Below are 18328 nucleotides of genomic sequence, written 5' to 3' on the forward strand. Positions count from 1 at the left end.
TTTTTATCGGGAGCTGAATTATCTGCAGAGGTCTCCTCCTCTCAAAAATGAACAGACCTGGTGATTAAAACCGGTAGAAAGTCAGAATAAAGCAGTTTCATGTTAAAGAAATCAGCGTTTCTCCATCGCTGTTCGGCGAACGCAGGACGTGTGAAGGGGCTTAGAGTTGAGCTGCCGTTGACGTTTGCTCAGCTTATTTCTCTGATAACTTAAGATCCAGACCTCTGATGACTAAAATCCTTCATCCGGTAAAAAGATAAAGTTAAAAGCGATAAAAAGTATATCGTAAAATGTGGCTTAAAACGGGATAAAAAGTCAATTTATGACAGTTTCTGGCAGATAACCACAACACTGACGCATGTGCAAAGGGGATATGACGCCATTGACAGGTGACCGAGTGAAACGGACTGTTACCTTGATTAAAATGACAGATTTTTCTGGGTTTTAAACATTGTTGGAAACGTTTGGGAAGTACACAACTCAACAAAATATATAACACAGGTCAAATCATTTTTAGACATTTTAATGTGATCACAATGGAAAACCTACCCAGCATTATTTACAGATTCACAAGGAGAAAGCCAGTCAGGCAAACAAGCTGTCAGAGCAGCAGGCAGACAGATGGATAGATGGCTGGAAGGGTGGAAGGTCAGATCAGCAGATATATACACGAGCGGAGAGACAGACAGATGAGACCAAACAGATAAACATATACGTAGATGTGCGGAGAGACCGACACGCAGGCAGACTTCACTAACAGAAACCTGATTTCTTTTCTCCCTCTGCGGTGATGTCACTAAGAGTCAGGTGATGAAAACACGCAGGCTCAGAGAGGTATGCATGCTGACATGAATAACACCTGCACACACACACACACACACACACACACACACACACACACAAAAACATTAAGAAACACATGCTGGTACTGGATTCCATTTGTCTTGTGAGCAGTAAATGTTATCACTTTGACCTGTCCAAAGTCAGATTATTTGTATTTCTTTGTCAAATGATTACTTCTGCAGGAAAGGAGCATGCACTTCCACACTTTTTGCAGTGATTGATCTAATGCCTTGCTCAAAGACTTGGTGTAGGTGACCAATGGACGATGTGTGCTATGCATGAGACCAAATGATGAATGCTAAAAAGCATTGAAATATTAATATAATATGTTTTTTGTGGCACTGTAATCATTTTTAAATCAGACTGAAAGTGCTAAACCGGTTCTTTCGACCCACTTGAATCCAGTTTGACTGGCAGCACTTAACTTGAAGTGGTGCCCTTATCATCAGTATTTGAGGGGTTATTTTGCATGTAGCAATTCTTTCAGTCCACTCGCCAGGTGGAGTGACAGAGTCAACAATACTGGTTTTAAAAGATGATTCAACTGGAACAAGACCAACAGTACACTCGCTGGCTGTAATTGCTTTGAAAACTATTGAGAATGATTCTTTATCTTATATGTTCTGATAAAGATGTGCACATGAAAGTGCTTCTTTTTCATGTAGTGCATTCATGCTAGGAGTGTTTTTTTTAATGTGGTGTCTAGGCTACTTTTAGTTTTTTTCATTGGTCAAGTAAACAAAGCCAGCTGCAGGAAATGACCCAAAAAAAAAAGAAACAAAAGCATTTGTATAGGAGAATGAATGCTGACATGTGATAGCAAGCGGTGCCTCATGTTTGGAGGAAGAAAATGAGCTATAGGCAGATTACAATAAGAAAGAATGTGAGGAATTGGAGAATGAGTTGTTTTTTTATGTCAAACTGACATCTAGCTAAACCTACCACTAAGATGAATTATTCATCAGAAACTACAGAAATGAATGATGATTTGGATATTGATTTGAGTGTTTGGCTGAAGATACATTGCTTGTCCTCGCTGTTCCAGGCAGACCAAGAGTTGCTTCACCTTAAATGAGGAAATTTCTATATGCAGTTTTTGTGTACAAACATGCGGACATCAGTCTTGTCAAGGTGATGAGTAAAAAAAACTGTCCTTGCAACACTGTTATCTGGTTTCTTTGACATTTCTGTGTGTGTCACTGATTCCACCCTTTGGTTTGGCCACAACCAACTGGGTAAGCACACACCTACAAGTCATTGAAAATGTACAGATATAATGTATGTATGTCTAGGAATTAGGTAAAAATTGTGATGTTTGCTGAGAATCGTACTACGTTCGAGTCTACTGATGGAAACACATCGGCATACTTGCATTGTCATCGTGAGTGTTTGTTTGGATGAAAGAACCCTCTGAAGTCAATTTTCCCATGCCTCCAATACCTGTGGTCAATATTCATCCAATTTCAAATGTTATTTTTGAACTTTCACCATGAGAACTCTCTACTCTGAGCGTGTGTGTGTGTCTGTATTCCAATTAAAATTTCACAAAGCTCACCCCTCTACACCCTCAATGTCCTACTCTCTTGTAAACAACACTCTTCTATCTTGCAAAATGTAGTAGCCTAGGGTCAGGGCCAAATAGTTCTGACCTGCCAGCCGCTTTTTAAGCATGGTCTAATGGAGGTGGTATGGAGATGAAAGCCATATAGCCACGCTGGGCTAGTACCCAAAATTCTTCACTTACATCCCTGCCGGCCCCCCCTCTCCCCTTCTCTCTGTCTATTGGCCCTCAGGACAGAGTATGGAGATTTAGGACAAGTGGGTTGGCCTGTTGATAGAAGCGTCCAGATTGAATCCAGACCCACGCTGTCGTCACGTTGTGTGTGTGTGTGTGTGTGTGTGTCCTGTGTTTGGTGGATGTTGAGTGATTGGTTCCTCTAAAAAAACATATTTTCCGCTGGACGGGGGTCATCTCTGGAGTGAGACCGTGGTCTGAGACCCTTGACAAGGCGTAATTTGTTAATAACGTATGTTTGTGTGACTTCTGTATTTCCCTCGCAAGCGAAGGAGTGACTCTACACTGGTGAAGGAGGACTGTCTCTCTTTCTCTCAGTCTTTCTCCCTCTCTCCCTCTCTCTCGCTCTCTCTCTCTCTCTCTGTTTTACTCACACACACACATACACACACACACATTCCCCAGTTCTGAGGTCATCCCCCAGAGCTGCTTTGTGCTGCTCCTGCTGTAAATTCGTTTATGTGTGCCCAGTTTTTACCATTCCCCCCCTACCCTCTCTCCTTTCTCTCATTTTTCTCTCTCTTAGACTCGTTCTAAGGGCTGTCTTGTGAAACCAAGGTCAAAGTTCAGCGTCTGAAAGGATGAGAGATATAACTGAAAGACAACAAGCTAATAAGTAGGTAAACATAAGGCTATAGTGACCGTAGTTTTTCTCTTTTGCTCCTTTTTATCAGCTGTATGATTGTCATATATATAAAAGGATCATATATTAAAGGATAAATGAAATATCTTATGAGATTTCTATAAATGACTTTCATTAACAGACAGATTTTTCAGATACTTTAGTGAAGAAATTGTACATTTTTAGATAACATAAACATTATCTGCAGGCAGGAAGTTATATTTGTGAATTTCTTCTTTTCTGAAGCTTCTAGAAACTTGGTGACGTAGTGATACTCGCAGGGTTGTTAAAGGCGCAGTGTGCAGAATTTAGTGGCATCTAGCAGGAAGGACTTGGCAGAAATGGAATATAATATTCATAAGTATGTTTTAACTAGTGTAGAATCACCTGAAACTAAGAATCATTGTGCTTTTGTTACCTTAAAAGAAGCCATTCATATCTACATAGGGAACGGATCCTCTACCACGGAGGCTGCCATGTTGCATCGCTATGTTGCACTGCAATGATTCTACAGTAGCCAAAACGGACAAACCAAACACTGGCTGTAGAGAGATCCTTTAGCATTTTCGTGAGTTTTGCAGCCACCGTAGGCTCTCTTACATGCTTGAAAGGGAGGGATGATAGTAAGGGGTTGCAATCCGCAACTTCACTGCTAGATGCTACTGAATCCTACACTTTTCGTTCTTAGGATGGATTCATCCTTTGGGCACCATGGATATCTTGTCGAAATTTCATGGCAATCCAGTCAATAATTATTGAGATATGAGTCTGAACCAAAGGCCGACTGACCAACCAACTGACACTGCCATCTGTAGAGACTCACCACCAGTGTGGCTAAAAAAACCAACAAAAAAACAGCATAATAAAACAAGGAACTGAAATAAACGTTCCCTTTATTTGCTGATGTTGTGTTATTTTGTGGGTCATGTCATCTATAAATATCTGGAGGTAAAGAGATGATACTATTAAATTGGATAAATCTTCATGATGTTGTAATGCCTATTTTCAGCAGCTGTTTGGAAATAACGAGAATACCCTTCCCAACTGTTGTTATGAGCTTTGTTTCTCGAGTTTCTCGAGTTTTCACCTGACGCCCTCTGAGAGTGAGGCGACGTTGTGTGTGTGTGTGTGTGTGTGTGTGTGTGAGATGCGACGCGCAAATACTTCGATCTTGCGCTTGCAACATCTATTCTGCAAGTGTTTATTAAACATATCGAAAGGCCTCGCAGGATTTTTCTCTGTCATTTACTGGATCGTCTTAAAGCACTTTAACAGAATACTTTCCACTCGATGGGAGTGATTTCACAACTCAGGCATCCAGCTTTTGGAAGGAGGGTGCTGCACCTCCCGACTGAAGGATGTAAACATTAGCGTTTTGCAGCTGACCATATAGTTACTGGAATTACAGGCTGGTCTCATGTGTTCCCTGTAAAATTATATTGGAAATAGCAAGAGTTACTGTATATTTACAACGGGGGATTTCAGCAGTGTGTCGTCATATTTTGGTCTATTTCATTTTAGGATAGATGCATTAACGGCCAATTGGGATTACAAACAGAAAAAAGAAATTATGTTATAGATTTAAATCAGTATAAATTTTATTCACTGTCACCTCTCTTGCCCAAACTCCAAGCTGCTCCTTCTCCAGATCGACTTAATAGCAGGGATGCGATATATCAACACAAACCTGCCGTGCCAAATTCAACAGTGGAAAATCCTGAGCGTGCTTTGAAATTGATATATGATCGCACGCGGCCTCATTTCAGCGTCACTTTAACAATTTCAAGATGAGATGAGAAGTGATGGCTGGCTGAGGTGGAAGGGGCGGGAGGGGGGGGGGGGGGGGGGGGGATGTGTGGATACGGGCTGCGCTTCGCGGTGACCCTTCGCAAACAATTTCATCGTGTTCTAACGTGCAGTAGTAGCCGATCCCTGCCAACTGCAACATGCATGAGGAACTGCACACATCCAATGCTTCGTCATGTCCTCTCCTCGCTTCTTCTTTCTCTCCTCTCCTCCAGCCTTCCCTCCCTCTCCCACAGGCTCTGTGCATTGTGTGTGTGTGTGTGTGTGTGTGTGTATGTGTGTGTGAGACAGCCATGGTCTCATTGGGACCATTGAAACACCATTTTAGGAGACAATGGGCTCCTCCTACAGGACCATAAAACACAGCTTCTAACCTTACAACTGAACTTCAGTGTCTTTAAGAGGGAAAAAAAAATCTTACATCACATCACATCATAGTCTTTATGTCTTTCTCCTCCCTTCTATATTCCTTCTAGAATCTAGCTCTATTTTTCAATTTAATGTCTCTTTTTCTTATCACACTATGTAATAATTATTTTACTGTATTTAAAAGACTGAATACATCAGCGTCTACTGAATTGCTTCAGAAATAGATGAGATGCTAGATGAGATGAGTCCTAAAAGTGCTATAAATGAAATAATAACAACTTGCAATGCATGTCGGCTGTGCAAACTCCATCTGCTGATGAAGGCAGTGTAATAAGGTTGAAAGATCAGGAAAAAGCTAGTAAGTGGAGCTTGAGTTGGGATTGTTTTGTCCAGATATTTCAACAGTGCTATGATCCACTGTTTGATTTGAAATAGTTTGCTTGACTTAGCATTGAAATGAAGTGATTGTATACATAATGACTCATTCACTTCAAGCATTAGATGAACAGTAGATGCGTATGATTGTTGCTGTTTTATTTAATGAAGCAAACATCCCCTGAGTGGATCTGATAGGTTTAGAATCTCAGGTTTAAAAAAGTTCATTGTTTCAGAAAACAGTGAGTCTCAACACCAAAAAAACAATGTCACAGTAAACAGGACGGTTTCTCTGCAGTAAAAAGGGGATTTGGACAAGAATTTTTATTGGTCGGTTATTTTTTAGTCATTTATTTCTTCATATCCTCACATCAGAAGTTGGTTATATAACAAAAATGTGACCAAAACTGAAGATGAATGTGTTTTCAGTTTTGTTTTGCATATTCAAAAAAAGTCACTCATAGATGCGGTCTTTGCACGTCCTTCCTGTGCTCATCTCCTTCCTCATTCCAACCACACGTAACGTGATTTGTATGCAGACATGAAGATGAAGAAGAGTTTAGGATGTGCTCCAGCTCCTTTGTGACTCTGAAGAAGCCTTTATGATAAAATGAATGAATGTTCAGAATGTCACAAACGCACTTAAAGTCATAATATCAACCACTGCATACCTCACAGCTCCACCTTGTATCCCAATTTCATTCGATCCAAAGAGATTTTTTTTTTCCGAGGAAGCACACCTCAAATGTTTGAAGCAAACCTCATTTAGACGAAATCTGATAAGCAGCCAGTCTATCAAAGAGTTATTATCTGCAAGAACAGGTTTTCTGTTGCCGGTAACTTTATAACATTAGAGGGTTTTGATGATGCCTGTGTGAGATATACATTGCAGTACAGTACAGCTCCTGGTTTACGGCTGAGTCAGTCTTCAGCAGCTTATCTGTTATCTCCAGATTTTTAGAGTAAAGTAAGTGTCCCTCTTAACTTCTCAGCATTCTTTAAATGGTTACGGCATTATCTGATAAGCAGAGAAGAATTTAGTGTCTGTCCCTTACTCATTAACTCATTCCCTCATTCACACACACTGTATATGAAATTAGAGAGGGCACTGTGGTTAGTTTGTGCCATTCTGAATAAACCAACTCCTGCATGTGTGTCCTGGCTGCCAACGCAGGGCAAAGCAAGTGGTTTTCATTACCTCTCACTAAGTGTGTGTGTGTGTGTGTGTGTGTGTATATGAGGCCGGCCCATATTCGACGGCCACCGTGTCCTTGATAAAACCGGGTTGTGCTCTATTTGTCTTGCATACTTCTGTTTTTATGAGGTTGGATGCAAGCAGCGAGTCTTTTGACACAGATTACCCAACGTTGGTTCCACATCAGAGTATTGCACAAACCCAAGAAAAGTCCCCCCCCCTCCAGTTTCCAATCCTCTAGTGGCGGACTGGCCTTTCATGGTGACTCCTAAGAGCATATTTGAAAAGAGGAATGCTCATAAATAAAAATTACTACTGATTTTTACAATGGAAGCAATCGGTCACAGTTTTGGTTCTGTGGGCCATCCGTTTAATTCTCTCTGATGTGATTTATTCCCCGATGTAATTAGGCCTACAGCAAGCTATTTGTCACCGCTGGGAGAAACTTTGTATCTCCAAACTATCAGCTTGGCTTGGAAAGATAAATGACTTTGATTTTCGCTTGACCACTCTGCATTTGCTGGATATTTCCAATGACGATGGCAGAAATTACTCACAGGAGTTGTAAAAAATAATTCATATGACAGCATAACATAATATTTTAATGTTTGCCTTGATACATTTGAGATACAATAACATGAACCGGCCAGGAATGAAAAGAACAGTGATTAAATTTCACTGGTGACTCAGTCATTTACAGTTGAGACTGGCAGAATAACACATGTACTGTATATCATTCACCTATTGGAGCAATAGTTCTGCAACATAAACTATCCAAACACTAAAATCTGCTTATATGGGGCTTCCTCAGCAAAATATTATCAACTGGGGCTCCATTTGTGGGTCACTGACATGAAAACATTTGAGCAACCCTGCTGTTGATAATCAAAAGCCTCTTCCAGAGTCCTCCTTCAGTGCCCCGCCCCTCCTTCTCTTCCCAGAGAAACCGACATTAAGATAGGAAGTAGATTGCCTTGCCTTCAAAATAAAAGCTTTTTTTTTTTAAATCAAAAAAGGTTGCAGGAAACATGAGGGTAACTATGGAGATGTTGTACAACATGCTAAATCACTGTTGTTAAATAGTTATCTGTGAAGCTAAATTGTAATAAATGTATTATGTGGGCATAAAATTAGGGCTGAGGTGAACAAAAACACCAGGTTTCCTAGGTGTGATGTAGTAAACTGAAGCCTATTTAATGGCTGAAAGTAGAAAACACAGTTGGGTTATGTAAGAGTGTCAAAAGTCACTTTTTATAGTGACTTTCTAATTTTCAAACGGAAACACAAAAACATAGATTGTGTGTGTCATGTCAGGATCATTATGTTCTATGATTGACTGGTTCTCATGCCCACTAGATGCATTTCCCCAAGGTATTTGTTCCAGTAAAGCTCAAAGTTGCCATCCTACTTTCTGATATTTGTGCAGAAATACAACTCTCATCGCAGCTGCTTCTATTTTGAAAATCTCTACCAGAAGCGGTGTCTGATATCGTCTTTCGCTTGACGGTGCTCTCTCTGCCTCCCCTCGCTTGGTTCAGCATCTGTCTTCACCGGAGTCCACAGAGCGCGCATTATGGATCCGTTACGCATTACGCACTATGGTGTCCTTTCTGGCACGGATGGTTTTCTGACACGCTCTTCTGACTGGTGTAAAGACATCAACTCTTAAAAGAGCCTCCACGGTGACTTGCAGTAAAAGATAAGTCTGAGGTCTCTGTTTGAAGAGGAGAAGGGAGACGCAAGTGGAGACTTTTTTTCTACGCTCCGCTCCGACGCGCACACACACTTTTTCTGGACTTATTATTTTCTAACAGGATATCATTTGTTTCATCTATATTTTTGGCTGTTTACTATATGTGGATACTTAGTAGAGACCATGGGAGACTCCGTGTTCCTCGACAGGCAAAATTCCTATCTTGTAAGTACTTGGTTTATTGGTCATAAATTAATTAGAATGACTCGGACGTGCACTGATAAAGCTCGAGGGCTTACATCTTCTGTTGTGAGAGCGTACGCGCGTGCACGTCTGGCGTGTATGTGTGTGTGCTTATGTGTGGAACAGAGACAGAGAGAGAGAGAGAGAGAGAGAGATGTTTATTTCTTGTATGAAGATGACTTTAACACAATTTCGCATCTGGAATTTGAAGCGTCTCTGTCCATAACTGGTATTATACATACATGTGCCATTACAGCATTTGTATTATTATGTGGATTGTAGTGTATTATAGGCCTATCATCTTAGATAAAATGAAAGGCGAGCATCACAACTTTCTCTAATCTCTCATTAGAATATGTAATACATAATTATGACTTTAAGGCTTTTACACATCAAAAGTATTTGGCTGCAAAATACCAGTAACAGAAATTTGAAACTAGGCTAAGCAGAGGGGCCTCAACATGCAAAAACTTCCTGTGATGGAACGTTTTTAGTGACATGTGGTGTGTGAAGCACATACGCATGCATGCACACAAGACCACACATGTTTCCTGGTTTGAAAAAAGCAACTCAGTAAAGACTCAGAAACCTGCAGCACACTGCTGTAGAGAGCCACAGGTGTTGACACTCTACACCAGTGGTTCTCAAAGTGGGGTCCGGGGACTTTCAGGGGTCCTTGAGGGGGTTCCAGCAAAAAAGGGGAATCATTTATTTTCACTATGATTCCATCCATAAGTAACACAATGACAGACTGTGTGACTATTCATACACTTTCTGTAATAAAACATCTAAAAGCTTATCAGATGGGGGACCCTGGGAGAAAATTTTATCAAAAGGGGGTTGGTGGTCTAATTTGTGTCAGCTTAGTTTTAGAACCACTGCTCTACACCTCATAGCTCTGAGGCCGGATGAGGGCAAAACACACAGATATGGGTCAAGGCTGTGAGGACCGATGAGGGCTCTGATGAGAACCGCACCTTCCAAATGAGAGCCTCAGCATTTTTGAAGCTCATATTTGGGTATTTGGCATTTTTTCTTCATTCAAGGTCTGAAGAAGGAACAGGTTGCTTGCAGTTGAAGAACAGGTTGGAGCTCAATCAAATGTGGGAATCAAGTTGGTTTGTGCAGTGGACAGATTTAAACATGCACACGTGCTAGTGTTTTATCGTCCTCCCTCTCTCCATCCCCTCCTTCTGTTTCCATCTCCCCCCCCACTTCTCCTTCTCTCCAGTGGTGAGGAATCCTCCACTGGCTGCTCCAGCGGTCTGTCTCCTCTTTATGAGAAATGTTTCTGCGGCTGGAAGCCCTCATAAAGCTACAAGCATTGATTGGAAAACAATACAATTTTCTTTGGCTCGGCCAGCAGCACGCTGTGGTCTGGATTGGTGCTTTGTAGCGTGGCTATGTGGTGTGAAAGCCGCTGCCACATGGCCCACAGTAATGGTATCTAAAATTCATCCTGCAGTTCTGCAGTACAGGGCATGTCATCCTTGTAGAGAAATGGGATTTGCTATGTCTGAGCTTTAATTTGTTTATACAAATTCTGGCCTCTTATTGTGAAACTAGTGATAGAAACATATTTTCAGACTTCCTGATGGGTAATCTGATGGGAATTCACAGTCACTTTCTGTTGATTTGCATATTATGAGACAGTGTTTACTGAAAACAACTAAAACTAATAGCATTTAATAGTATTTAAAGCCACCAAAGTTTTGATGTAACTAGAACATATTTCAAATTATTCCGCTGGGAAGTTTTTGTTTGTATAAAAACGATCTCAGTGAGAACTTCAACAGATTTATGAGTCGATCATGGGAAAGAATGAGATTGTGGTTAGTTAGTTTCCTTCACCAGCTGTCGAGGCTCAACCTTAGCAGGGTTATGAGCTCACTCTGGTCACATGCGAAGAATCCAGTCGAGGTTGTGGCATCCAGTAGGTTATTATTCTCACTGGATGCCACTCTGTGGTGGTATTCCAGTAAGCCGTAGGAACTCCCAAGAAGAGCAGGAGGAATGGATAAGTTATAAGTTACACTTAATGTGTCTTATGTGAAGATGAGAGTGGTGACAGAAATATTGGTTCGGTCCAATTTAACATATTCCGAATGCTTTTATCCAACCAACAGTCCAAAACTGAAAGATATTCACTTTAATATCATAGAAAACCCAGAAAAAACAGCCAATAATCACATTGTAGAAGCTGAAACCAGTGAATTTTGCTTTATTTTTGCTTGAATAATGACTTAAAGAATTAGTCAATTAATAATAGTTACAGATTGCTACATTTCAGTTGTATAATCCAGTTAGTGTTAGCATTCTGGTTTATTATGATTATGACAGGAAATTAGCCAGCTCCAATAGCTTTTTTAAATAAACTCAGGGTTTCCGCCAGAAAAGTTGTTAGGCCCGGTGGGAAGTGTGTGTGTTTGTGTGTGTGAGGTGGGGGGTTTGCAGCACAGAGCAGAGTGAGATGTCTGTCCTCCTTTCTGCTCTCTGCTGTAAACACACGTAGCTGTTAGTGAGCAGCTAACTCCTCGGGTCTCGGTGCTTGTTTTCGGTAGAAACTCTCCAACTCTCTGCCTGCTCAGCCTGCACTTTAATGGTTGGCAGGTTGCTCTGGTAGCTTTGGCCTCACCGTCACACACATGCTCTCTCTCTCTCTAGACCGCACACTTGCTACACACTGAGCTATTTCTGAAAGGAACTTTGCTACTTCTATAATACATTTTTGTTAAAAAAACATCTTAAAATACTTTTTAAAAAAAAAGAAAATCCCCCATGCTTAGGCCCAGTGGGGGTGCGACTCAGGCCTGGCAGGCTGCCAGGCTTGCAATACACCAGCGGAAACCCTGAAACTGGTTAATTATTGAATCAAAAATCTTGAATGGCAACCATGTTTGGGAGGTAGTTGAGTAAAATTGAGTAAATTGTGGTATCTGATTAGTAAGATGCCATTTTTGGCTATTAAAGGAAACAGTTCTCAAATGAAAACAAAAAAGAAAATGGCAGAAAATTGTCACAGATGTTTGGTTTGAATACTTTTTCCTCTTTGGCATTGAGACTGTACCCCTGCTGCTTGACTTTTTATCTGATTGTTACTTGGTTTCTCAGTCCAGCCTGTGCATGAGGACACACTAATATGAGTATGTGGTTGCAGTGACGGCATATGAAAACTAGGAATCATTAAAATTGTTTGACTTTTATCAAAAATCTCATTGTTTCAATATTTTGTGAAAGCACCAGTAGTCGTTCCTACAATATTGTTGCAATATCGATATTGAGGTATTTGGTCAAAAATATTGTGATATTCATTTTATCTATATCGCCCAGCCCTAATGAAAACATCTGCAAAGTTTATGTTGAAGCTCTACATTTCATGAGCAAGCAGTACAAATCTATAAAAGTAATCTACAGTAGCAAAGTATTTTTGGAGTGCAGCACTGTGACTATGCCAAGCTGTGAAAGCAAATATAGTTTGCATTGGAAAAAGTGTCTAAAAAGAACTTTTGTAGAGTCTTTATAAGGCAAGAAATTCATTCAGGCAGAATCTATTGATTGTAAATATATTAAATCTTCCCTCAGGAAACCTTAAACCACCACTTTATTCCAAAAAGCAGCAGGTAAAGGCGTAAGAGTTACTGTGTATCACAATCAAATTACTAGCCAGGCTGCTAGTTGCCGTCTCATAAATCCTCAACGCTTAGTTGAACTTCGGTGCAAGAATGCAGTTAAAATATGATAAAGAATTAGTTCCAAAGAGAATTGCATTTGTGTTAATCGAGGATTACGCCCCTTCAAGTCACTCTTCATCCACCGATGATAAATAAATGCTGGCTTTCGTCATTCCAGTCAGGGCAGATAAATATTTCGGATTCTAGGTTACCAGACTGGAGACACACAGGGATGGAGAGGGCTAAGAGACAGAGCCAGAGAGCAAGTGAGAGATGTGTAACAGCACCTCGCGGTTGCTAGTAGTGCGTAAACGTTTAATCCCCCCTCGAGGCAGCCATGCATTTGTTCCACTTGTAGTGACGTGTGATGTATTCTACTTATGGTGTTAGGGCATAGTGCTAATGGAATACCATCAGGGATAATATAACAGTCTGGATTGAAAGGAATTTGTTTGCCAGTATTGCAGATTACAGGTTTACATGGTATTACGAGGATTATAAGACTGACACACAGGCAATCTTTTTAGTCAACCGGAGCAAGATTCATTATCTGTAAAGACGATAAAAATGTCAGAGAGGAACAAATCACTTCTAATGCAATGGTTTATCATCAGAAAAAAATATGGATGAGTTGGCTTGAAATCCATGCTTGTTGGCTTTTTAAGTCAGTGTGAGACTGACTCTTGCTCTCCTGCCCATGCAGCTGTTTGTTAAGGAATGAGCATTTGCAGACATTAAAATGTTTAAATGCCAGACTTGTTGCTTAACAGATGTCAGCCTGAAACTACATTAATAGAGCTGTTGTTAATCTTTAGCACCAACACATCGCCAAATCTTACTACTGATATTGCCATCACATTGTCCAATAAAATGAATCATAAACTGCATGTTTTCTAATTTATACTCAGTCACAAGACACTTCATTTAGTGGGTTGTGAATACTGTTTGCACAGCCCGGCGGATTGATTTAGCTTCAGCAGACAACTCATAATTTAGTGAGTTAGTAAGTCATGGATCATCCCATTAGTTCAGATAGGAAATGCAAGTTATACACCACATCAGGAGATTCTCATCTGATTCAAAACAGGCACCAATCATGCAAGTAATGTCTGTCAACTTTCTCGATTATGCTCCTTGCCTCTTCACCAGCCTTCTCCTGCTCCGGGCTTATCGGTAGTACTTGTAATAGCATGTTTTTGTAGGGTTCATACCTCAAAATGAAGTATTCCATATCAAGATATATGTCTCATGGGCTCTGTTCTCTCTGGAGGGCTTATTCTGGATGTTGGACTCATGCAGGAATAACTGTATAACCGTTACAACAATGGAGTTTCATCCCTGATATCCAGTTATACAGTAGGAAGTAATATGCGATCTTGATGTCAGATAATGACAACAGAGAAATGAATGAACAAGGAAGTTTTAGAATTCATGAGTTTGAGGTGAATGAGCTAATCCTGGAGAGCAGCCAGCCAGCGCGGAGGCTTTTGCCAATCGTCAAATACTGATAGTCTTTGTCCTGAATCCTTTTTTTTTTCAGTTACAACTTGCGTGCTTTAAAGTAGGCTATCATTCAAATTAAGTATTTGTTTGAGAATCCAATGGTGAATCCCTTTTAGAGAAACACTGACATTTACAGCTGAAATAACTGAAAGTTCAGTCTCCGGAGGTTCACTGAGTGCAAAAAGATCTCGGAAAGCAAGCTGCAATTGATTTTTTAATCAGCTCAGACTATACATGATTGAAAGATGTGCCCTTGCTGTGGTGTGACACCGGAGTAAAGAGGCAGATAGGGTGTAGCACAAAGGAAGTGCTGATGAAATGATTGATTACCCTCCTTCACTATCGTTTGTTTCATCGTTGACTCTGTCTCTCTTTGTTTGTTTGCGTCTGTCTCGCATCACTGACCAAACAGAAAATGCTCCATCCAGGAGACCCTTGTCAGCCCGTGAGCAGCTACCTGTTTAGACAAGTGCCAAATTCTCCCCCTTTTGTCTCCCATTCTCCTGCCCTCTTCGCGGTCTCTCTCCACGTCACTCATTTGAGTGCGAAGCGTCCTTTATGCAATCTTCAAATTCTTCTTTTTTCCCTCCCCCTCCTTTCCCCATCTTCATAATGCTTAGAGCAAACATTTTATAATATGCTGCGGTCTCCCTACCTGCTGATGTGTGACCTTGTTCTATTGCAGTAGGTGTGTTTGTTTTACTCCCCTGCCACTCCCAGTACAAACAGCTCAACCAGAAAAAGCCACAAAGCCTACCGTATTATGGCAAGTTGGTGGTGACACTGAAAGGAGTTCTTACTATAAATATAAAATGAATTAATCTTTATTGATTCTAAGCCAAAAGAAAGTTTTCATAAATGCTGTCTGCTCTAGTGAACGCTTATATGTGTGTGTGTGTGTGTGTGTGTGTGTGGGCGGATGGCATCAACCGTCCATGCGGCTTCTTAGTCATCAGCACAGAGAGTTTATTTACATTGATCACAAGTTTTCCTAAGCACACTCTGACCCAGAAGGACAACATAGCAGGAGTGGACATTTTGTTCATGCAGGCGTGCAGTCAGTAGGAATGCAGCGCACACACACACACACACACACACATACTGAATCAACTGGATTAAAATGTAGTTTTTATTATAAAAGTCTGTCAGTCCGTTTTGAGGGGGAAATGTTTCTCTTTCATGTTTGAGTAAAATCCTACTTTCAGGTCAGCTGTGTGTTTGCTTTGCACTGTTCTTTCATAATGTTAATATAGTCATGGATGTCATGTGTTGTGACAATCTAAACTTGTTCCTGCACATTCATTAATCTGGCACTTGAAAGGAATCTTGCTTTGGTAAAGCATGCGTGACACCGTCTCAGCATAACAGGAAAAGAGAAACCACATAGTTGAAAACTGCCTCTTCACGTTCCACAGCCGTCACCTCTGGCTCGTCATGACAACACTGCCTGTCCCTCGTTTTTCTTTTCTAGACCCTGTCAGGGAAAGGCACTTGTTTTATTATCAACAGCGAAAGAGAAGTCCGCCCTCCTCAAGACTTGTCTTTTTATGGAGACGAGTCGAAGGCTGAGGGAAAAACAGAGCGGAGGAAATGCAGAAGAGAAAGTTCTGGCGTGATCTGATCCACCGTTTGTGCAGGCGGTGAGATGCGCTCCCAGAGGCAGGTGTCTTTATCCGCGCCTGAACAAAATATGTGCTCTAGAATGTTTTAAGGAGTTTGATTTATAGCTGAAGCTCTTGCCCTGGTTACCGCAATACCTCATCCAGAGGTGTTTCTTTTTTCTTTTTTTTTTCTTTTTTGGGGAAGGATTAGAGAAGGAGTTGGTCAGTGGGTTCAAGAAAAGGTTAGTCATGTTTCCTGGCTGTTTGTGTTAGAGCCATGAGGGCATGATGTCAATCACTCTGTTGCTGTGTGAAGTGCAGAAGTATGACATCATAGTTTAGGCATTTTAAAAGGACTTTAACAGCATGTTTATTTGCTACAAAACAGTGCAGTGAACTAGAATCAAGACAGAACTAATCAAGGCTACCATCCTGAGTAATAAGTGTTCTATAATCCACTTCTTTACACAAACTGATGTCATGGATGCACACACACACACGCATGACTCACACACACAAAGGAGAACTAGATGCTAAGAACACATTGTGCCGTCCGCTGGAGAAATCCCTGCTCATATTTTCAACACCTCAGACAGCTGTTGCTCTCTGTTTTGACCTTAGCAACACAACAATGCCAAAACTAGCCAAAGCTGTTAAATCTCAGCAGAGTGTATTTCACGGTTAGCACATTTTAGCATCGAGAACAGTGTGTTATGATGGATAGTAACGCATGCAGACTTAAGGCCGTTGTGAAACCGTCTGCAAACGACCCATCCCTTTTTTCTCGGGGGTTAGAAATTTCCAGGAAGTTTTACGAAAGGTGAAGAAGTCAAAAATGTCGGGTCGGCATCAAGGATCAAGTCATCTGTTTAACTGCTTCAGCGTGTCTCTGAGGGTCAGAGGGCTCGGAGCAAAGTGTGTCTGTGAGTGCTTTGCTCTAATAAGGTGCATGTGTTTTTTTGTGTGTGCAACCTGTGCCCCCATACTGTATGATCTTTACCGTGGACGTCTTTGTATCAAATAAGACTCCGTGAGATAGATCTGCTGTTTCCCTAAACTTACTATTGCTGAAATGTACATTTATCTCACTGCTTCCTGCCCAATTCAAGATACAAAAACGTGCAAGCAACCTCGTACACACATTTTTTCCCAATCATAGTATGACACTGACTGTACAACTTGCTCTGTTATTCTGGTGGACCGTCTCTGTTGTTGCAATACCCTGGAACAGTGCAGCGGAGCTCTTTGCTTGAATTGGACAGAACTACCAAAACAGCATGGAGGAGCATGTAGAAGGGTTATCGTGACCAAAATACAAAGCTTGGCTTGCGTAGCTTGGTTCTCATGATGAGTGAAATGGTCCAACAATGGCAAACGTCAAGTATTTGTGATCATGAGTAGGAAATCCCCACCGACTATGATACATTTTGGAGGGAATGGTTTGAAAAAGATTATATGTAAAATGTTAGATTATAATCAATGTTAATAAAACAAGTATAAACCATAATTATTCTAGGAAAAGAAGTATATTTTTTTGTCTTTTGTCTAAATAAAACTACACATTTTGTTTTACAAAATTGTAAACGTTGAAAAAAAAGTCCAATGGAAGCAAATTGGCTCCATTACTGTCCGTTCACTTTAGATAAAAAAAGACATCACATGCAGATGTTTATGTTACACAGTCTTGTAGAATGCTCTTTCACTCTTTTCAAGACAGTTCATCAAGCTATAATTACAAACGAGTGTGAACAATTAGCCTCAACGTGGGAAGTAGCATATGTAGCTTTAAATAAACAGCCTCATTCTCAACCAGTGTCATGTTGCTGCCTTTAAAAGATTATCTGATAGTCGCTGGTGTGCATGTCTATGTGATGCGCCCGGAGTTGCTTACTCGGCTGATCATTAGTTATTTTGTCTGCTTGACGCAAAGCGTGGAGAGAAGAAAAAAAAAAACTCTGAAGGACAGACAGACGGACAGACAGATAGCAACAGGCGGACTGATGGAATAAAGGTCAGACAGATTGAGACAGGAGGGTGGAAGTCAAATTTCCGGTCTGGTGACATCTCAGAGAGCCACCATGAGGGAAATATAAAGAGTCAGACAAGGAATAACACAGATGATGCCAGAAATAACTGTTTTTTGATAGGAATAACAAACAGACATTTGGTGCATCTGGTACACCGTGTGCTATTTATGCTTGTGTGCGTCCACGTAAGTGCTCGGTATGCGCATATTTGCACATAGAACAAACCCAGGTAATGTGTGTGCCCATGCATTTCTGTGTGTAGACTGGTAAGAAGTGTGACCCCAGGAGTTCAAGGGGCCTTTGACTGAGACTGGATTAGCTGCTCTCAAGGCTGCCACTGGAATGTGTGGATCAACAAGTCTGTTGTGGCAGTGCACGCGCGCACACACACACGAACACACACACACACGCCGATTCTTTAGTGGCACACCCAAATACTCACTATTTGCCTTCCAGTCTATTACAGTCTATTAATGTTCCCTCACTCCACCTCTCACTCTTTTCCCTCTCTCACTGGGAATATGGTCAAAATTGGATATCAGGAAACCAGGAAACTGGTGGCAGGAGGAAATAAGTGACTATTTT

At 41.0% G+C, this 18328-nt stretch overlaps 1 protein-coding gene across 2 annotated transcripts in view; it reads left to right on the forward strand.

The window, feature by feature from the left end:
• LOC121891909 (rho GTPase-activating protein 6-like) overlaps positions 1-18328 on the forward strand; it is an 81025-nt gene that overhangs the window by 26986 nt on the left and 35711 nt on the right. Inside the window, exon 1 of one of the 2 annotated variants that reach the window (XM_042404556.1) lies at positions 8408-8923. The exons of the other annotated variant lie outside the window; for it this stretch is intronic. Coding sequence (XP_042260490.1) covers positions 8882-8923 — 42 coding nt within the window. The 5' untranslated portion in view covers positions 8408-8881. Of the gene's footprint in view, positions 1-8407; positions 8924-18328 lie in introns of those variants that run through there. 2 annotated transcript variants of the gene reach the window in all.

The sequence above is a fragment of the Thunnus maccoyii genome, chromosome 24, assembly GCF_910596095.1.
Source record: "Thunnus maccoyii chromosome 24, fThuMac1.1, whole genome shotgun sequence".
Classification (NCBI taxonomy): Eukaryota; Metazoa; Chordata; class Actinopteri; order Scombriformes; family Scombridae; genus Thunnus; species Thunnus maccoyii.